Raw genomic sequence first — 17634 nt, forward strand, 5'->3', positions numbered from 1 at the left:
AAGAAACGGCTCCAGTGGGCACGCGATCACCAACACTGGACAATTGAGGAGTGGAAAAACGTTGCCTGGTCCGACAAATCTCGGTTCCTGTTCCATCATGCTGATGGTAGTCATGATTTGGAGTAAGCATGAGTCCATGGCCCCATCCTGCCTGGTGTCAATGGTACAGGCTGGTGGCAGTGGTGTACTGGTGTGGGGAATGTGTTCCTTGGACATGTTAGGTCTCTTAATACCAATTGAGCAAAAATGTCATGACCTGAAGAATTCAGGCGGTTCTGGAGGCAGGAGGGGGGTCTTGCCACAGTGTATATCCCTCCCATTTAAGAATGGCTCCAATAAGCAAATAAAATGGAAGTACAAAGACGTATTAGTTTCATGGATGCAAGACAGATACTTGGTTTTGCATTATTCCTCCAGACATGCAAAGCATGGACAATGTATGCTTGGCTGATGTGTACACACAGCAGTAGATACAAGGAATGGACAAGGGTCAAGTACATCTGAAATGCAAAGCTAGTTTACGACAGTACAAATGACGCTTGAAATTTGCCTTTGTGATCAAGCCAAGCCGAGCAGTACTGTGCTGGCCTGGTTACACATCCACCATAGTTGCTGGAACCATGATGGAAGCAATGTGAAAAATAATATATTTGGGCCCAGCACAGTTCGGGTCCATATGATGGTATAAAAATAGTCTTGTTACAGAGCCTTAACTAATAGAGTAGCTAGCCAGGACAAGCAAGATTTGGTTCTGGTTCCGAGATGTAAATGGGTCTCTCGTCACTCACCCATGTTACCTTGTTAAAAAAATAAAATAAAACTCAACACAAAAGACTGAGGATTACAGTACTATTTAGGAAATTGCTTTTATTTTAATTTTTTTAAGATCCCTGAAATGTTTCCTTTTTCCCTAAACAAAATAGAGCATCATGTCTCAGCACCAAATGACACCAGCAAAAAGAGTTTCCATCAGAAAACCATAAAGTAAACCAATATAAATTGTGCTTAATCAAGTATATGATAAGCACAGTATCAGAACTCTGCATAGGAGAGAAAAGACATTGGACAAAACGCTGTAATTAGTAAAAAAAGAAAAGAAAAAACATTTATTAAAAACAAAGAAAAAAAACATTCTGAGAAGACAAAATCGTTTAACAGTTCCTAAAAGAACTTACAAAAATAGTTTCTAGATCAGCAGTACAAAAATGGGGGGAAAAAAAAGACCAATGCCTCAATAGGACCATGATTAACAGGGAACCAGGTCAAGGGTTCAGGGGGAGGAATGAAGGCAGTGGTTATGTTTAGCAGGTATCAAAAATACTAACTGGCCAATTAACTGGTAACAAAGCATAGTTTCTTGGCAGGTCAAGATATGACTAGTTTTAATTGGTCCAAATCATAAAAGCACAAGCTAAAGTGCTCTTTTGGGGCAGGTGAGGAGGAAGTCACACCAGATGGTTAAGGCAGTGGGGGGGGCCTACACTTAGGCACTTTGTATTGTACCGTAAGTGACTGGCATGGTGGTGGTGGTCAGCCTATTTACCGAATCCAAACCCTAGGTCCTACACTTAGGCACTTTGTGTTGTACCGAAAGTGACTGGCATGGTGGTGGTGGTCAGCCTATTTACCGAATCCAAACCCTAGGTCCTACACTTAGGCACTTTGTGTTGTACCGAAAGTGACTGGCATGGTGGTGGTCAGCCTATTTACCCAATCCAAACCCTAGATCCTACATTTATGCACTTTGTATTGTACCGTAAGTGACTGGCATCTGAAATATGGTTAAAATTCTACAATTGTACTCAAGTACTATGAGAAGGTCTGGTAACACAAATTTCCTAGATGGTAAAGGTCCGGATGGATATTGTCATTTATCAGTGTAGTAACGAACCTCACCTTGCAACCCATGTAACCCCAAACTATTCACACCCCTCTTGTTGGCATAGACATTTTTTGTAGTGTTAAAGCTCATTTCCCACAATTCTACACATTTTGCCATGCCTTGTGTGTTCATATGATACCAAAGGATATTATAATTTTTGGGGCGGGACCCGAAGTCCGTATTGACAACGTTCTGGTCCGGGTTTCAGACCGCGGTCAGCCTGTTGAGTATGGCTGCCTAGGTGGAGCTATTACCATCTTGCTAATACCTATCCTTTCAGACTTGTAAGAAGTGACTACATGTATTGCCTAGGGTTTGGTATTGGGCATTTACTTTGGAGTCACAATTTAATGTTGATCTGGAATAGACAGTAGGGAAGGGCTGAGGTGTCCTGGCCTTAGTCCGAGTCGCTCCTCTCCTCCTTTGTAAGCATCCGTTTTCCGCTCTTTGGAGCCAACGCTTCTTGCTTGCGGCTCTTTGCAAAACTGAGAAAGAAAATACAGGACAAACATCGAAGGTGAGACAGTTTTAGAATTAAGAGGATAGATGGAGGAAATGAGGGATTAATACACAAGTGGGACAGGGGCATTTTAGGGAGAAGTTCCCGTCATCAAAATGTCTGCTGTTGGTAGCTTACCCTTTCTTCTTGTATTTCTCCTGCTCAGCGGGAGGAATGCGGTCCACCAGCTCCAGACTGTCGTTGATCTTCTTGAGCCACTCATAGCGCTGTCTTCCACGAACCTGAGAGAAAGAGTTTTTAAAAATGGGCACCTGTCATGACTCTCTCCTTGGTGAGGATTACAGGATGACAGATAGCCCAAACCCCCTCTCTACCAGAGGGGGAGTTGGCCGGGTTTTATGACGTAACGACCGGTCGTAAACTTTCTCTTGCACTGCAGTATGGAGAAGTTAAAAATCCCTTAGCTACAACAGAGAGACTTTGTTTGATGTTTTGGCAATGAACATTGGGACAATATATTTCAATCTCCAAATGTTGGGAATTGTGACAGATGTAATATGGAAAATGTATGTATATTTTGTGATGTCATTAAAATAATTAGTAAGACTATAACAAGAACTATAATTCTGTAAGTGTACACCTAGTGATCAGGTTTGCATCTAAATGTTGTATAATTTATTTTAAGTATAAGAATACTTTTGAAATCAGAAATGTGATTTTAGCCTTCTAAATGAGATAATGGCTTTTCATATAAACCTTGTCCAAGTCAGTAACCACGCGAGCACAGTCGGTGTCAACAAGATGGAACCACCTTTCAGACCAGTGTCCTTAAAAAGGACTCGCTGAAGAATTAACATATTAGACCAGACAGCGTGGAGTGGTGGCTACACGGCTGGAAATTAGAGGTCGACCGATTATGATTTTTCAACGCTGATACCGATTATTGGTGGACCAAAAAAAGCCGATACGATTAAATCGGCCAATTTTTTATTTTAATAATGACAATTACAACAATACTGAATGAACACTTATTTTACCTTAATATAATACATCAATAAAATCAATTTAGCCTCAAATAAATAATGAAACATGTTAAATTTGGTTTAAATAATGCAAAAACAAATTGGTGAAGAAAGTAAAAGTGCAATATGTGCCATGTAAGAAAGCTAACGTTTAAGTTCCTTGCTCAGAACATATGAAAGCTGGTGGTTCCTTTTAACAAGAGTCTTCAATATTCCCAGGTAAGAAGTTTTAGGTTGTAGTTATTATAGGACTATTTCTCTCCATACCATTTGTATTTCATTAACCTTTGACTATTGGATGTTCTTATAGGCACTTTAGTATTGCCAGTGTAACAGTATAGCTTCCGTCCCTCTCCTCGCTCCTACCTGGGCTCGAACCAGGAACACAACGACAACAGCCACCCTCGAAGCAGTGTTACCCATGCAGAGCAAGGGGAACAACCACTCCAAGTCTCAGAGCGAGTGACGTTTGAAACGCTATTAGCGCGCACCCTGCTAACTAGCTAGCCATTTCACATCGGTTACACCAGCCTAATCTTGGGAGTTGATAGGCTTGAAGTCATAAACAGCTGCTGGCAAACACACGAAAGTGCTGTTTGAATGAATGCTTACGAGCCTGCTGCTGCCTACCATCGCTCAGTCAGACTGCTCTATCAAATCATAGACTTAGTTATAACATGATAACACACAGAAATATGAGCCTTAGGTCATTAATATGACCGAATCCGGAAATTATCATCTCGAAAACAAGACGTTTATTCTTTCAGTGAAATACGGAACCGTTCCGTATTTTATCTAATGGGTGGCATTCATAAGTCTAAATATTCCTGTTACATTGCACAACCTTCAATGTTATGTCATAATTACGTAAAATTCTGGCAAATTAGGCGGCCCAAACTGTTGCATATACACTGACTCTGCGTGCAATGAACGCAAGAGAAGTGACAATTTCACCTGGTTAATATTGCCTGCTAACCTGGATTTCTTTTAGCAAAATATGCAGTTTTAAAAATATATACTTCTGTGTATTGATTTTAAGAAAGGCATAGATGTTTATGGTTAGGTACACATTGGAGCAACGATACGCACCGCATCGAATATATGCAACGCAGGACACGCTAGATAAACTAGTAATATCATCAACCATGTGTAGTTAACTAGTGATTATTATTAGTTAACTAAGGTTGCGAGATTGAATCCCCCGAGCTGACAAGGTAAAAATCTGTCGTTCTGCCCCTGAACGAGGCAGTTAACCCACCGTTCCTAGGCCGTCATTGAAAATAGGAATGTGTTCTTAACTGACTTGCTTAGTTAAATAAAGATTAAATAAAGGTGAAAAAAATAAATAATAATAATATTAATCGGCCAAATCAGTGTCCAAAAATACCGATTTCCGATTGTTATGAAAACTTGAAATCGGCCCTAATTAATTGGCCATTCCGATTAATCGGTCGACCTCTACTGGAAATGGTTAAAACTACAAGACCATAAAATAGTAAGACCCTCTGAAACTCTCGACAATTGACGAAGGTAAAGATTAGACTAAGACATGCACAGCCTGCAGCTCTGCATGTAATGTAGTCTAGGACAACTGACCAAGACGAGAGGGAAGGACAAATTCCTCACCATCATAGGTACCTCTGAGGTATCTATCCTAACGAACACTCCCAGACAAAGATGCCTACAACTAAGGACATTGTGACCTCTGGTGGACAACCAGAGACTTACACAACCAGAGACTTACATCGAACCACTTCCCATAGACGGATCGAGTTCAACAGAGACGACAAAGACCTCCACGTGTAGATGTATACATTGCAATTCTTTTTGAATGAGCGGTCGTTCATGTGCAAAGTATTCATATTCCCATGAGCATAGCTTCCACATGTATGTATAATTAAGTCCACTCTGTCTCTCCCGCTCTCTTTCCCCACCCCCTTTCCGATGTGTAACAAGCCGTCATGTCGGGTTAGTCCACTAGGGACTTTTCATTGCATTACGTTAGTAATCAATATAAGCTATACTGCGTGTGTTTATGTAATTCTGTGTGATTATTTAGTTAGTTAATAAATAATTAAGCCAATGTGTGTGTCACTGATTCATCACTTAGGCTAGAGTTCAGAATGAGACTGATATGAGGAAGTGATTGATTGATGACTGGTATGATATCAATATATTCTTGAGTTATTTCGGGAAACGGTAACTCATCAAATAAACTTCTCCCCTGGGGGCCCAAATGACTAATTAATCAATTGTTACATGATTAATTTAATTGAGTAATAATTCAACGTAGAAGGTAATTATTCAATGAATAGCAGTCATCACATTAATGGTAGTCACGTCACACCTTATCACAACCATGAAAAATAGAGATATACAAATTCTCCCACCCAAAAGTGTGTTGGCCTGCGTGTGTGAGGTCCCCCCTACCTGCAACAAGAATACATTGTCCTTGTCTTCATCCTCAGTGCTGGAGCCGCTCTTGATCTTCTTACTGGTTCCCGGAGGCGGCAGGGCCTGTTGGGACTCTGAGGGGAAAGGAGACAAGGTCAACAGTGACATAGGAGACAAGGAAAGGAGGCCAGTTAATATTGTTGGAACATGGCCCCAGTCGTACTTCTCTTGGTGCCGTTGGTGTTCTTGGTCCCGTTCAGAGCTTTGTTAGCGTTCTCTTCCTCGGTCTTGCGGTCCCGGCCGGGGCAGGCACAGACTCGGACCTCAAAACAACGACGACCCAAAACCTGACCACTAGAGCGAGGAGAGGGGTAGAGAAGTGAGAGTTAGGGGGAACAAACGAGGGGACCCAAACACATTATCACAGATGTAAAGCGAATTCAGACTTTTACTCCCACAGAAAAGGGAGCGCTTGACATATATACGCACACAAATAAGGACGAGACTCAGACAAAGATTTTCCAGTATGAACAAACACAGTGAGAAGGGGTAAGGAGAGACACTTACTCCTGGGTCTCCAGCGTCAGGATGGTGAGGATGGGCCGTCGGTTCATACCACCCATGCAACTGGAGTTGCACATGAAGTTCAGGAGAACAGTAGTTGCCTCAGAGCCTAGCTATACAAAGTGAAGATGAAAATATGCATGTATGTTTAAGTGCAATTAATTATAGACTGATGAAAGTGTCAAGAAAACTGACGATTCATCTTTTATATTAAAACTAATACAGGAGACCAGAGGAAGGGGGGTATACCTGAGGAGGCTCATAAGGCAGCAGCACGCTCTGACGCTTGGTGTTGCCATCCTCCAGGTACTGAGCCCGCTGGCTCCCCTCCACCCTGATCAGGTGACTGCGGTGGGTCACACCTGACAGGAAACAGGAAGTAAACAGGAAGTGAGGGGGGTAAAGAGTCCTCTCAGAACTTCCTGGGACCATCTTTTACACGAGGGGGAAGTTATGCCTTGCAGGGCTGCCAACTTTAGGAGACAGCTTGCAATGAGATTTCCTATTGTGAATATCATTGGCGCCAGCGTGTCTTAGGGGACCGATACCCAATATTTTCCTTGCAAAAAAAAAAACGATGCCAATAACAGATATATAACATTTTAGAGGCCTTTTAAGCATTCTAGTGCAGTTAAATAGTTAACACACACAATGACGCAGCGGTCTAAGGCACTGCATCTCAGTGCAAGAAGCGTCACTACAGTCCCTGGTTCAAATCCAGGCTGTATCACATCCGGCCGTGATTGGGAGTCCCATAGTGCGGCACACAATTGGCCCAGCATCGTCCGAGTTTAGCCTGGGGTAGGCCGTCATTGTAAATAAGCATTTGTTCTTAACTGACTTGACTAGTTAAGGTTACACACACATCAAAAAATGTATTTTGTTGGCATTTATGCATGTCCCCATTACCAGTAAAACATAATCAAAACCTATTTCTTTCACTTACTTGCTGTGCTGTTTCGTTGTTAATAGAAATTCTGGTTGAGAATGAAACGACTGAACAAATTAACAACGAAACAGCAAGTAAGTGAAAAAAATATACTATTTAACGTGTCAAATAACCTTGTTGACCAATCAGGACCTGAACGTGACTGCACGTCACAATAATGTAAGGCGTTGATACATTTTTTACATAGTTATTACACATTGATTACACTATCACTCGTATTTCATGTCACAACGATTCATCGATACGTATGCTATGATGCTGGTGAAGTTGTCTCACGCACCTACAATGTTGGTCATAAAAAAATAAGCTTGCTAGCTCATGGATGCAAACAATGTTCTTTCCCAAAAACATAGCAAAACGACAATCTGTTTCAGTAGCTATAGTTAGCTAACTATATAGCTAGGTGTCATCTAAAATAACCCTAATTTATAAGACAGTTCTTATTTGATTAATGGTGGTCGGACCCATCTATGTGAAGCTAGCCACAATAAGGATTAGCCACAATAGTGGACTTTGCGGTTAACCTTCAAAATACAAGTATGGCATAATTCTACTATTTGTATTAATTTACATCACTGTCAATGACATTGAAGGCTATTGAAGGCTAACCGCAAATTCCACTATTGTGCCTAATCCTTATTGTGGCTAGCTTCACAACACATAATCCGGTCCGGTCGGGTCGAGCCTCAATAGCCAGATGAAAATAGCTGGCTGCTTATAACATTAGCTTTGGGCAACAGGGTTAAGTAGCTTGCTAGCTATTTATTTTCATGAACTGAAGTTCAATTTCAATAGGCGAACAACAAGTGGCTACCTAGCTAATACCAATGATTTAGGAATCCTTGTAAGTAAGTATAATGAAAATGACTGCAGTTTTTACTCGTCATTGTTTCAGGCTGGTTGTATTGGTGCTAGCTAGGTACCAAGCTAAAAGATAGCTACCCCAGAAGTTGCGGTCGAACAAATTATGCTTTATTACCAACACAGTATTGTAAACACATCATTCGTGGCCGGTGTTTGCATCATTTGTGGCCAGTGTTTTGTACAGCTTTGACAGTGCTACTGTACCTTTTTTGACACGTAAAGACCCAAACGGCGTTCCATAGTATGCATGTCGTGAAGCTAATAGCAGTGACGCTATTACTGTGTAACTCCAGTAGGGCAACGTGAAAAATAGCTCACTTGGTAATGTTAACCGGTGCTCGACCACCCGCGACAGAGATTGGTTGATTGTCAAGGGCAATGAATTCCATTATCTTGGCATTAATGGATTTCACATTTGAGTTGTCTCGCTGAAATTTTGTTACCCTTTCAAATGACTGCTTGACTTGATTGCTCGATCCACACAGCAGACATTGTGGGCTAGTTTAGGAATGCTATGTTGCACGTACAGCGCAAAATTTTAGGTGGCGTAATTACGTCATGTACCTTCGTTATATAGGTATGCACGTCAGCTTTGACATCAGTTTTGCATATTGACGTTAAACTAGACCGGCCGATACCAAGGTTGACATTTTTAGCTATATTGGCCGATTCCGATATGTTCATCGATATACCGTGCGTCCATAACGTAAATATGTAATCCGTTTGGGTGAACTATCCCTTTAAAATAGGACCTAGAGGTAGCTCACCAAGATGGTTGGCCACCCCTGATCTACGTTTCCCAAATACTGGGAGTTTGAATATGCTCATATGACATTTGATTTGTACAAATTATCCCACATTCAAGACAAATCAAAATGAACACCCATCTTCAGGTGGTTGAGACTGATTTGCAAAACCTTGCCATCTTACTCTAAAAAGGCAATATCTGTTAATACATGCCTACCATTTCTGCACAATACTAAAATGACAAAACAGAATATTTGAGGCAAGGGGCATTTCAAGAGAGCCTATTCTCATTTTATGATTTAGCCTATACTCAACACGGTCCATAAACGCATAGCCCTCAATTTTTTTATAATCAAAGACAAGTTGACATATCAGATTTCAAATAGCCTAATTACACCAGAAGAATTGGTAAGAAGTGAAATAATAAAAGTATGGGGAATAACACTAGTGTTCTTGCTGAGATAAGCACACTAATTAGTCTATATTTTAGCCCATTGTAGGGGATGGGAATTGTTCTAATTACTTACATTAGCTATTGTGAAAGACAAAATTAATTAAACAGATAATACAATCTCCTGAAAACAAGATGACATGGCCTAAATCTGCCCCTACACCTAACCCAAAACGATCTTTCAATGTATTGATCTCAAACTAGAATCAGTTACACATTTGGGTTCACAATCGGTTTGGGCAAAATAAGGTTCATCATACAGTTAGACAAATCAGGTGACTCTACCAGATTCCAGCTGAATACTGCATGTTCATTCATTACAACCTAATGAACCTAGTGAGAAATTGTATCAGTCTGCTTAACTCTCAACATGGGCAAATGACTTACTAACTCACTTTAGAATTTTTACCTCAAGACTAAAACACACACCTTCATAGCTGTCAGACGTGCTCTGGTGGTGGGGGCAGCGGCTGACCACTTCGGACACGTGCTCTGACTTCTTGTAGATGGCAGTGGCACGGAGGATGGCTCCTGGCGGGGGCTCCTTGATCGTCAGCACCTCCACCGGGCAGGTCTTAGCCCGCTGGCAGTACAGCTTGATCAGCTGCACAGAATACTGGGGAGGGAGGGAAACATTGAGCAATCAGTATTTTGTCCCAGAGGAATTTAACTTTGTGAAAGAATAAAAGATGTGAATTGAATTTATGAAGAAAAGAAATTGACACTTGCTTAATTACTTCTCACAGGTAGTCACTATCAAAGTTCATACAAATACAAGTGTGGAAAAACACCCGTAGGAATTAATAGGAACAATATATTGCTTTACAATTATATTCTAAATAAATCATAAATACCTTTACGGAAAAAATGCATTTTAACCCTTGTTTGTAACATGCCCGGTCATGTCAGACCCATGCTTTATTGCAACCAGCCTGCAACTCCTCTGTTACAATCATAGAGAGGACTTGAGTGCCAAAAGCCCATTTTAGCATGGGCAGTACCATTGAGGATTTTCAGCATTTCAACAGACAACTGGGTGGGACTTCCTATGGCAGGTTTCCCCAACTGGCAGGCCGCGGGTCAAATGGTTTTATTTGACCCCCAAGCTTTGAGCCAAAAAACTATATTCCCATGCATAAGAGACACGTGATCGTATACAAATGTAAGCAAGGTTTGAAATAATTATGTTTTAGTCAAATATCTAGTTTGGGCTTCTTGCAGTCAATTTTCAGCCTACAAATTAATTTAACAATGTTACAGCCCACCGACCATCTGCTGAAGAGGGAAAAATATATATATATATATATATATTAGCCCGCAGCTGAATCTAGTTGACCCCTGTCCTATGGGTTAAGGAAGGATCATATAATTCCATCCAGGTCACCAGGAGTGATAGCAACTGAATTATTTATACTTGTGAGGAAACATTCCATAACGGCAGGTGGCAGTAAACCGCCAACCTTGGCTTTATACCCGTCCTAACAACACACTCTAGGTGGCAGTGTGCAGTCTTTCAGTTAGTTTGCCAAATAGAAGTAGAAGAAAATGTACTACTTTAAAAATGGAGATGGCCTCAATGGCACTGTCCGTGCTCTCACAGGCGCAAAAATGGGACAGATCAAATTAATAAAAATTATATTTTTTATTTAACAAGGCAAGTCAGTTAAGAACAAATTCTTATTTACAACGACGGCCTACCCCGGCCAACAATGATGTGATATCTAAGTCGATGGTTCCAATGAATGAGTTGCAGGGGGCGTTCATTTGAAGGCAGAGTAGCCTAACCACAAGACTAATAGACCTATCATAGCACGCTGGCATGTGAGTCCCAGTGGAAACCATTGTGCTATTGGCTGTTTTAATCCAAATACTTTAACCAAAACCTTGAGTTTTAGCAAATTGTCACGAACTGGATTCCACTTGAATGCAACCACGGAGAATCAGAATGAATGGAATAACTTGTCTCCGTCTGAGGTATGGTAAACACAATTTACTGTAATTGATTGGAGACCATTAATTTAAACAGGTTTTACATAATCTTAATATTAATTATCGTTGTGATAAAGCCATTCATAAAATATTTCTTCATCCAGGCGAAAAGGCAGCATAAAACATTTAATAGTAATTCTAAAAGTTATGTTCATCAAATTGAAGGAGAATATATATCAGTGAATGTACAGTGAGCCTGGGCTTCTAAGGGTAGGTTGTGTCTCATTCCTATTGCAGTGCTGTTTAATCCTTTACACTCGAGGGAACTGCTCTAAATGGATTGGGCTACATTGAAACGTTTCCTACAGAAGAAAAGTTAAAATATGTTAAGCTTTCACAAGGACATTCGTAGAAACAGATCGTAATTTCAGCGTGTTCCGCTGTGAATTTAATTCAAAATAGACCAACTTCAGAACAACCCAGGGTATGACGCCATGTCATCTTGTAACTATATCAAACGGTGATCATAAATGTTGACACTGTATATGACCGGAGTTTTATGACACGTAAATGTGAAGTGCACATTTGGACTCGCAGGTGTTTTACTTGCTTGTATGACATCAAAGGGTCATTTATAATAATCCTCAACGTCTCAGCTTTCAAAATACATCGAGTCCTCTTAATTTACAAAATTTCCCTCAGACAAAAAAAAATGACCAATTAGTGGGAGGGATGGGGGCAACGTCTTGTCGCATGCGGTGCTCAAGTTCAGAACGTCTGTCAGTCAAAACCCATACAGCGCCGTTACTGTACAGCCACAGCACTCCATTTTAGGTGTTTATTAGTGCCAGAATTTTCCATCGATATATGGGTACTAGTGTAAAGGGTTAAGACTCAGCTGTAACAGGAAACAGGTCCTGTTCATCTTGAGGGTCAAATGAAAATTACATTGAAAACACATTCTCTTATGCTTTAGGTGGGTTACAGGAGATCAACAGCAACATAGAAAACAAACAAAAAGAAAAGTAATTCTAAAAAAGCATGACTTGGGGGGGAAGTGAAATGTGGCTCCAATACCTCAGTAAGGCCTACTAGTAGTCACTTGACAGCTCAAGACTTTGCTTACGGCTTACAAGTAGCCTACTTGTAGCATACAATATTAGTGCTTTTAACGCCTGTGTATTTAGGCATGTGCAGTAAGCCATATGCATGACACTCACGGTGGAGGTGACAGACTTGGCGGTGCCAGACTTGTGGAAGCGCAGCTGGAAGCCGTGCTCCCCCGGGTAGTCGATGGTGGAGGGGACGGTGGCGGCGGGGGGAGGCACGATGTCCAGGGGCGACATCGAGGGCTCCACGGCCAGAGGCTCAGGCAGCTCAAACAGCCCCTCGTCAAAGTCCTCGTGGAAGGTGGCCTCGGGAAGTACGGGAGCGAGCTGTAAGGGATGTATACGCATGCCATTTATGAAGTTAGCAGTTGCTTTTTGGATTTCTGTCTGAATACTTAAAAAGATGAGTGTCCAGGCTAACCATGTATGGATATCAAATTGTCTGACAAAAGCACAACCAAAAAGATCTAGTCAAAGCCAAACAATCACTGCACTACTAAGGGGGAGAAAGCGTCAAGTCCATTCTAAAAGGTGTGGTATCATAAAAATATTTCCTTTATATCAGGATGTAGACAAACTTACCGAGACATCCAGGTCAGACCAGTTTCCAGTCCCAAACGGTGGAATATTGGACCCCTGAGTAATCATGCTAAAGAAAGGAGATACAAATCACAGTACAAGTAAGTATTAGCTAAAAGTAGAAGAGGTACTGTAATACATTATATGAAGTCTCTGGGCTTCCACTCACACGCAACCATCTCTGTCCAGTCTTAAGTCTAGAAGTAGCTACATTGGTAGTCCTAAACATAATGATATATGTCTGTGGGTTCTAAAGGTTGTTCAAAACTTACTTGGTCTCCCAAAGCTGCTGGAAGGACCCCTGGCTCATGGGGAAGCTCAACTCCTGCTCTTCCATCCTGTATCCGTTCATTCTCTCGACTGCTCACTGGACCGATGGGAGGAGAGGACTGGACACAGGGACTCTAGGCAGGAGATGAAGAAAGGCGATCCGATCTAGGAGAGAGAACACCCACGTGATTAAACCAAATAATACTAATTGTTGTAGCTATGTCTTCAAAACAATTAGTCAATGGGATGACAAAAGGGGGACCATGGGGAAAGTGTGGTGAAAGGGCGACCAGTGGCTTTGAAAGGAAAGCAGACATGTGCAGCTGGAATGCAGCCCAGAAGATGTGGAGGAGAAATCAGAACATAGAATGCAGCGGGAGGGTCTGGTTCACATAGACAAGAATTGGGTCAGACTGCTCTGGTAATGACTTTGACAAGGTTGGCAATTATATAAGATACAGTATTTCATTATGAGTTGTGTAGGCTAGTAGTTAGCTAGGTGAGAAATGGTGTCACGGTATTTGGCTAATTTTGTTTATCAAGTGCCTAGATAACTACCCTATGTTCCATCAATAAATAATTCCTCTAAAATCTAACTCAAAGTTAATCGACGTTTTGGCATATTTAACAAGCTAACCCTACCCTCCTCGACTAGTGCTGGCTTTACAAAATGTTGACTAGTTGGGGTTTCAAAAACAAATTTGACGTTGTATAGCTAACGTTAGCTAGCTAACCTTATATTGCAACATTGCATCACCTAGATAGCAAGTTGGTTGCTGAACGAATAACATTCAATTCTGAATTAAAAGTTGCATAAGTGAATCAACAGCCTGCTACCTAGTCGTCTTAAATATTTTACGAGGGACTAACAAGTTAAATAAAATATTGTACAAGTCAAGTGTCGGTCTAGCATGTTGCCCTAAATTAGTTAACGTTAGTTAGGTAAGTTAAACGTTAGCGTTACAGTAGCCACTCAAAACAGTCGAAAAAGTAAGCGACTCGTGAACATCTAAATTCCATGTCATAACTACCTACAATATGTAGTAGTTACATATTTATACACCAATACAAGATGCAAACTTTAGCCACCAACTTGCTAAATTTAACGTTACCTAGCTAGCTCAACAGTGAGCTTGGCTGGCTTCGTCGGAATCCCGGAGGCGATTGACGACGTGCAAACTTTTATTCACTAAAAAATATTATCCTACGCTGTCTTAAATAATGTAATTGTATACCTCGCCTCCCGGTGATGAATATTTTCTTGCCGCACCTCGGTTCTCTGTCAATGCAAAGATGTCAAAGAAACAGCAACTCTGTAGCAGCTAGAAAGCAATATGTTTTCCAGTGAAAAGCGTGCGTTTCGGGGATTTCCAGAAAACCAGACTGGAGGAAGGGAGGGCCACGCAGAGTTCACAGGCCTCCAATCAGAGGTGCGCCCATCGAGGTGTGTTTTTTTTGTATGAAATAGCGCGAAATGTTCCAAATAAAATCATAACTGGATATATTTACATCGTGACAGCGCAAAGTTTCTAAACCATACTGTACTGTCTTTGAGGATCGTGCGGAAATTATACTGACTGAAATGCAGGAAGGAGGGAAACAGTGTCACTAGCCAGGTTTCCACCCAATTGGACAGATTTTCATGCGAATATTCTAAAATCTGCATTAAAACCAATATGAGCATTTTCTCACCAGGATGTTTCCATCAAATTGACTTGTCTCAGATTAAAGGCTGTGTGTGATGACAAAGTGCACATAAAAATACCTTTTGCGGTTATTATTTTTCCCATGTACTGAATAAAAAAGACAAGTTTATTGAGTTTCCATCGCATTTTCTATTCAATCTAAAAAATTAAAAGATTCCTGGAGGATCCTTTAAGGCAGGGGTATTCAACTCTTACGCCATGAGGTCCCGGAGCCTGCTGGTTTTCTGTTCTACCGAATAGTTAATTGCACCTACCTGGTGTTCCAGGTCTAAATCAGTCCGTGATTAGAGGGGAACAATGAAAAAATGCAGTGGTACTGGCTTCAAGGTCCAAAGTTGAGTTTGAGGGCTTTAGGGGTTCTTCTAATTGAAACTGTGGGGGAACACTTATAAATTCTCCAGGGGCGCAACTTTGGTTTTAGAAGTGTTAAAGTAGCCACCCTTTGTATTGATGTGTCACGGACGTGTGGAGAGACGGACCAAGGCGCAGGGTGATTAAAGTTCCACATCTTTTAATAAAGCGAAACTTTCAAACAAAACAAGAAACAAACAACGAACCGTGACATCAGTGGTGCTACATGCACTACCTCAAAACAATATCCCACAAAGCAGGTGAGAACAGGGAACCCTTAAGTATGATCCCCAGTTAGAGACAACAAACATCAGCTGCCTCTAATTGGGAACCATACCAAGAGCATCAACATAGAAACATATAACCTAGAACACCCCCTAGTCACGCCCTGACCTACTACACCACAGAGAACCAAGGGCTCTCTATGGTCAGGGTGTGACAGCCCCCCCCCCCCCCCCCCCAAAGATGCGGACTTCAGCCGCAAAACCTGAACCCAAATGGGGAGGGTAGGGGGGGTGATTAGTGTCGGTGGCGGCTCCGGTGCAGGTCGTAACCCCCGCCCAGACCCCGGATCTGGCCATGGCGCCGGGCTGAACGCTGTGCCTGGACTGGAAACCGGCGCTGAAGAAGGCTCCGGCCATGGAGCTGGGTTGGAGCCGTACCTGGACTGGGCACCAGTGCAGAAGAAGCCTCCCGCCATGGAGCAGGACTGAACGCCGTGCCTGGACTGGGCACCGGCGCAAAGGAGGGCTTCGGCCATGGAGCTGGGTTGGACGCCGTGCCTGGACTGGCCACCGGCGCAGAGAAAGGCTCCTGCCCTGGAGCTGGACTGGACGCCGTACCTGGACTGGGCATCGGCGCAGAGGAAGGCTCCTGCCCTGGAGCTAGACTGGACGCCTTGCCTGGAAGCTCCGGACCGTTGACCCTCGCTGGAGGTTCCGGACCATTAACTGTCGCAGGAGGTTCCGGACTGTGGACCGTCGCAGGAGGTTCCGAACTGTGAACCCTCGCTGGAGGTTCCGGACCATTGACCGTCGCAGGAGGTTCCGGACTGTGGACCGTCGCAGGAGGTTCCGGACTGTGGACCGTCGCAGGAGGTTCCGGACTGTGGACCGTCGCAGGAGGTTCCGAACTGTGAACCGTCGCAGGAGGTTCCGGACTGTGGACCGTCGCAGGAGTTTCCGGACTGTGGACCGTCGCAGGAGGTTCCGGACTGTGGACCATCGTAGGAGGTTCCGGACTGTGGACCGCCGCAGGAGGTTCCGGACTGTGGACCGTCGCCGGAAGCTCTGGACTGGGGACCGTCGCCGGAGCTCCGGACAGGGGACCGTCGCCGGAAGCTCTGGACTGGGGACCGTCGCCGGAAGCTCTGGACTGTGAATGCGCACTGGAGGCCTAGTGCGTGGAGCCGGTACAGGGGGCACCGGACTGGTGACTCGCACTTCAGGACGAGTGTGGGGAGCAGGCACAGGACGTAACGGACTGGGGAGGCGCACTGGAGGCATGATGCGTGCAACCGGCACAGGTTGCACCGGACTGGTGACACGCTCTTCAGGGCGAGTGCCAGGAACAGGCACAGGACGTACAGGACTGGGGAGGCGCACTGGAGGCCTGATGCGTGGGGCCGGCACAGGTTGCACCGGACTGGTGACACGCTCTTCAGGGCGAGTGCGAGGAACAGGCACAGGACGTACCGGACTGGGGACACGCACTTCAGGGCGAGTGCGAGGAAGAGACACAGGACGTACCGGACTGGGGAGGCGCACTGGAGGCCTGATGCGTCGGGCCGGCACAGGTTGCCCCGGACTGGTGACACGCTCTTCAGGGCGAGTGCGTGGAGGAGACATACGTACCGTACTGGGGAGGTGCACTGGAGGCCAGATGCGTGGAGCCGGCCCAGATTTCACCGGACTGATGACACGCTCCTCCAAACGCCTACGTTGCCGCATACTCCTAGCCAACTCCATTCTCCAGTATCCCTCCTCACACTGTTCCATCGAATCCCAGGAGGGCTCTGGTACTCTCCTTGAGTCGACCGGCCACCTCTCTATCTCCTCCCAGGTTGTCTCTGGCTCTTCCCTCTGCTCAGTTGTCAGCTCCATGTGCCCACCCCCCAACAAAAAAAAATCTTGGGGTTTCTGTGGCCGCGGTCCCTGGAGTCGTCGCCGTCCTTCTTGCGTCCTCTGCGACTCCTGCCAAGGAAGGGTCTCCTGTCCTTCCATGATTTCTTCCCAGGTCCAACTTATTTTTCCCATTGTAGCACGCTGCTTGGTCCTTGGTTGGTGGGATATTCTGTAAGACGTGTGGATTAATGACCAAGGCGCAGCGTGATTAAAGTTCCACATCTTTTAATAAAG

The 17634-nt window shown here is 43.6% G+C and overlaps 1 protein-coding gene across 2 annotated transcripts; it reads right to left on the bottom strand.

Annotated features, from left to right (window-relative positions):
• Positions 1 to 841: 841 nt before the first annotated feature.
• Positions 842 to 14604, bottom strand: LOC120030359 (cellular tumor antigen p53-like). 2 transcript variants are annotated; one of them, XM_038975741.1, is made up of 11 exons: positions 14456 to 14604; positions 13223 to 13385; positions 12954 to 13020; positions 12483 to 12698; positions 9763 to 9949; positions 6572 to 6684; positions 6326 to 6435; positions 5982 to 6112; positions 5795 to 5892; positions 2520 to 2623; positions 842 to 2367 (listed from the first exon to the last, which is right to left on the bottom strand). In XM_038975741.1, exons 2-11 carry the CDS (start codon positions 13300 to 13302, stop codon positions 2280 to 2282), a joined length of 1194 nt encoding a protein of 397 aa, XP_038831669.1. In that variant the 5' UTR covers positions 13303 to 13385; positions 14456 to 14604; the 3' UTR covers positions 842 to 2279. The 2 variants fall into 2 exon arrangements, with proteins under 2 accessions (XP_038831669.1, XP_038831670.1); XM_038975742.1 differs by lacking the exon at positions 14456 to 14604 and adding an exon at positions 14333 to 14448.
• Positions 14605 to 17634: the final 3030 nt, after the last annotated feature.

Source organism: Salvelinus namaycush, chromosome 36 (assembly GCF_016432855.1).
Source record: "Salvelinus namaycush isolate Seneca chromosome 36, SaNama_1.0, whole genome shotgun sequence".
Classification (NCBI taxonomy): domain Eukaryota; kingdom Metazoa; phylum Chordata; class Actinopteri; order Salmoniformes; family Salmonidae; genus Salvelinus; species Salvelinus namaycush.

What these genes read in the sequence shown, in the direction of transcription:
- LOC120030359 (XM_038975741.1), bottom strand. Translation starts at nt 13,302, where the DNA reads ATGAACGGATACAGGATGGAAGAGCAGGAGTTGAGCTTCCCCATGAGC. An exon ending in CAGCAGCTTTGGGAGACCAA is followed by an intron (nt 13,021 to 13,222) that starts GTAAGTTTTGAA and finishes TCCTTTCTTTAG; the next exon opens with CATGATTACTCAGGGGTCCA. An exon ending in CACCAACGGCACCAAGAGAA is followed by an intron (nt 5,893 to 5,981) that starts GTACGACTGGGG and finishes CTTTCCCCTCAG; the next exon opens with AGTCCCAACAGGCCCTGCCG.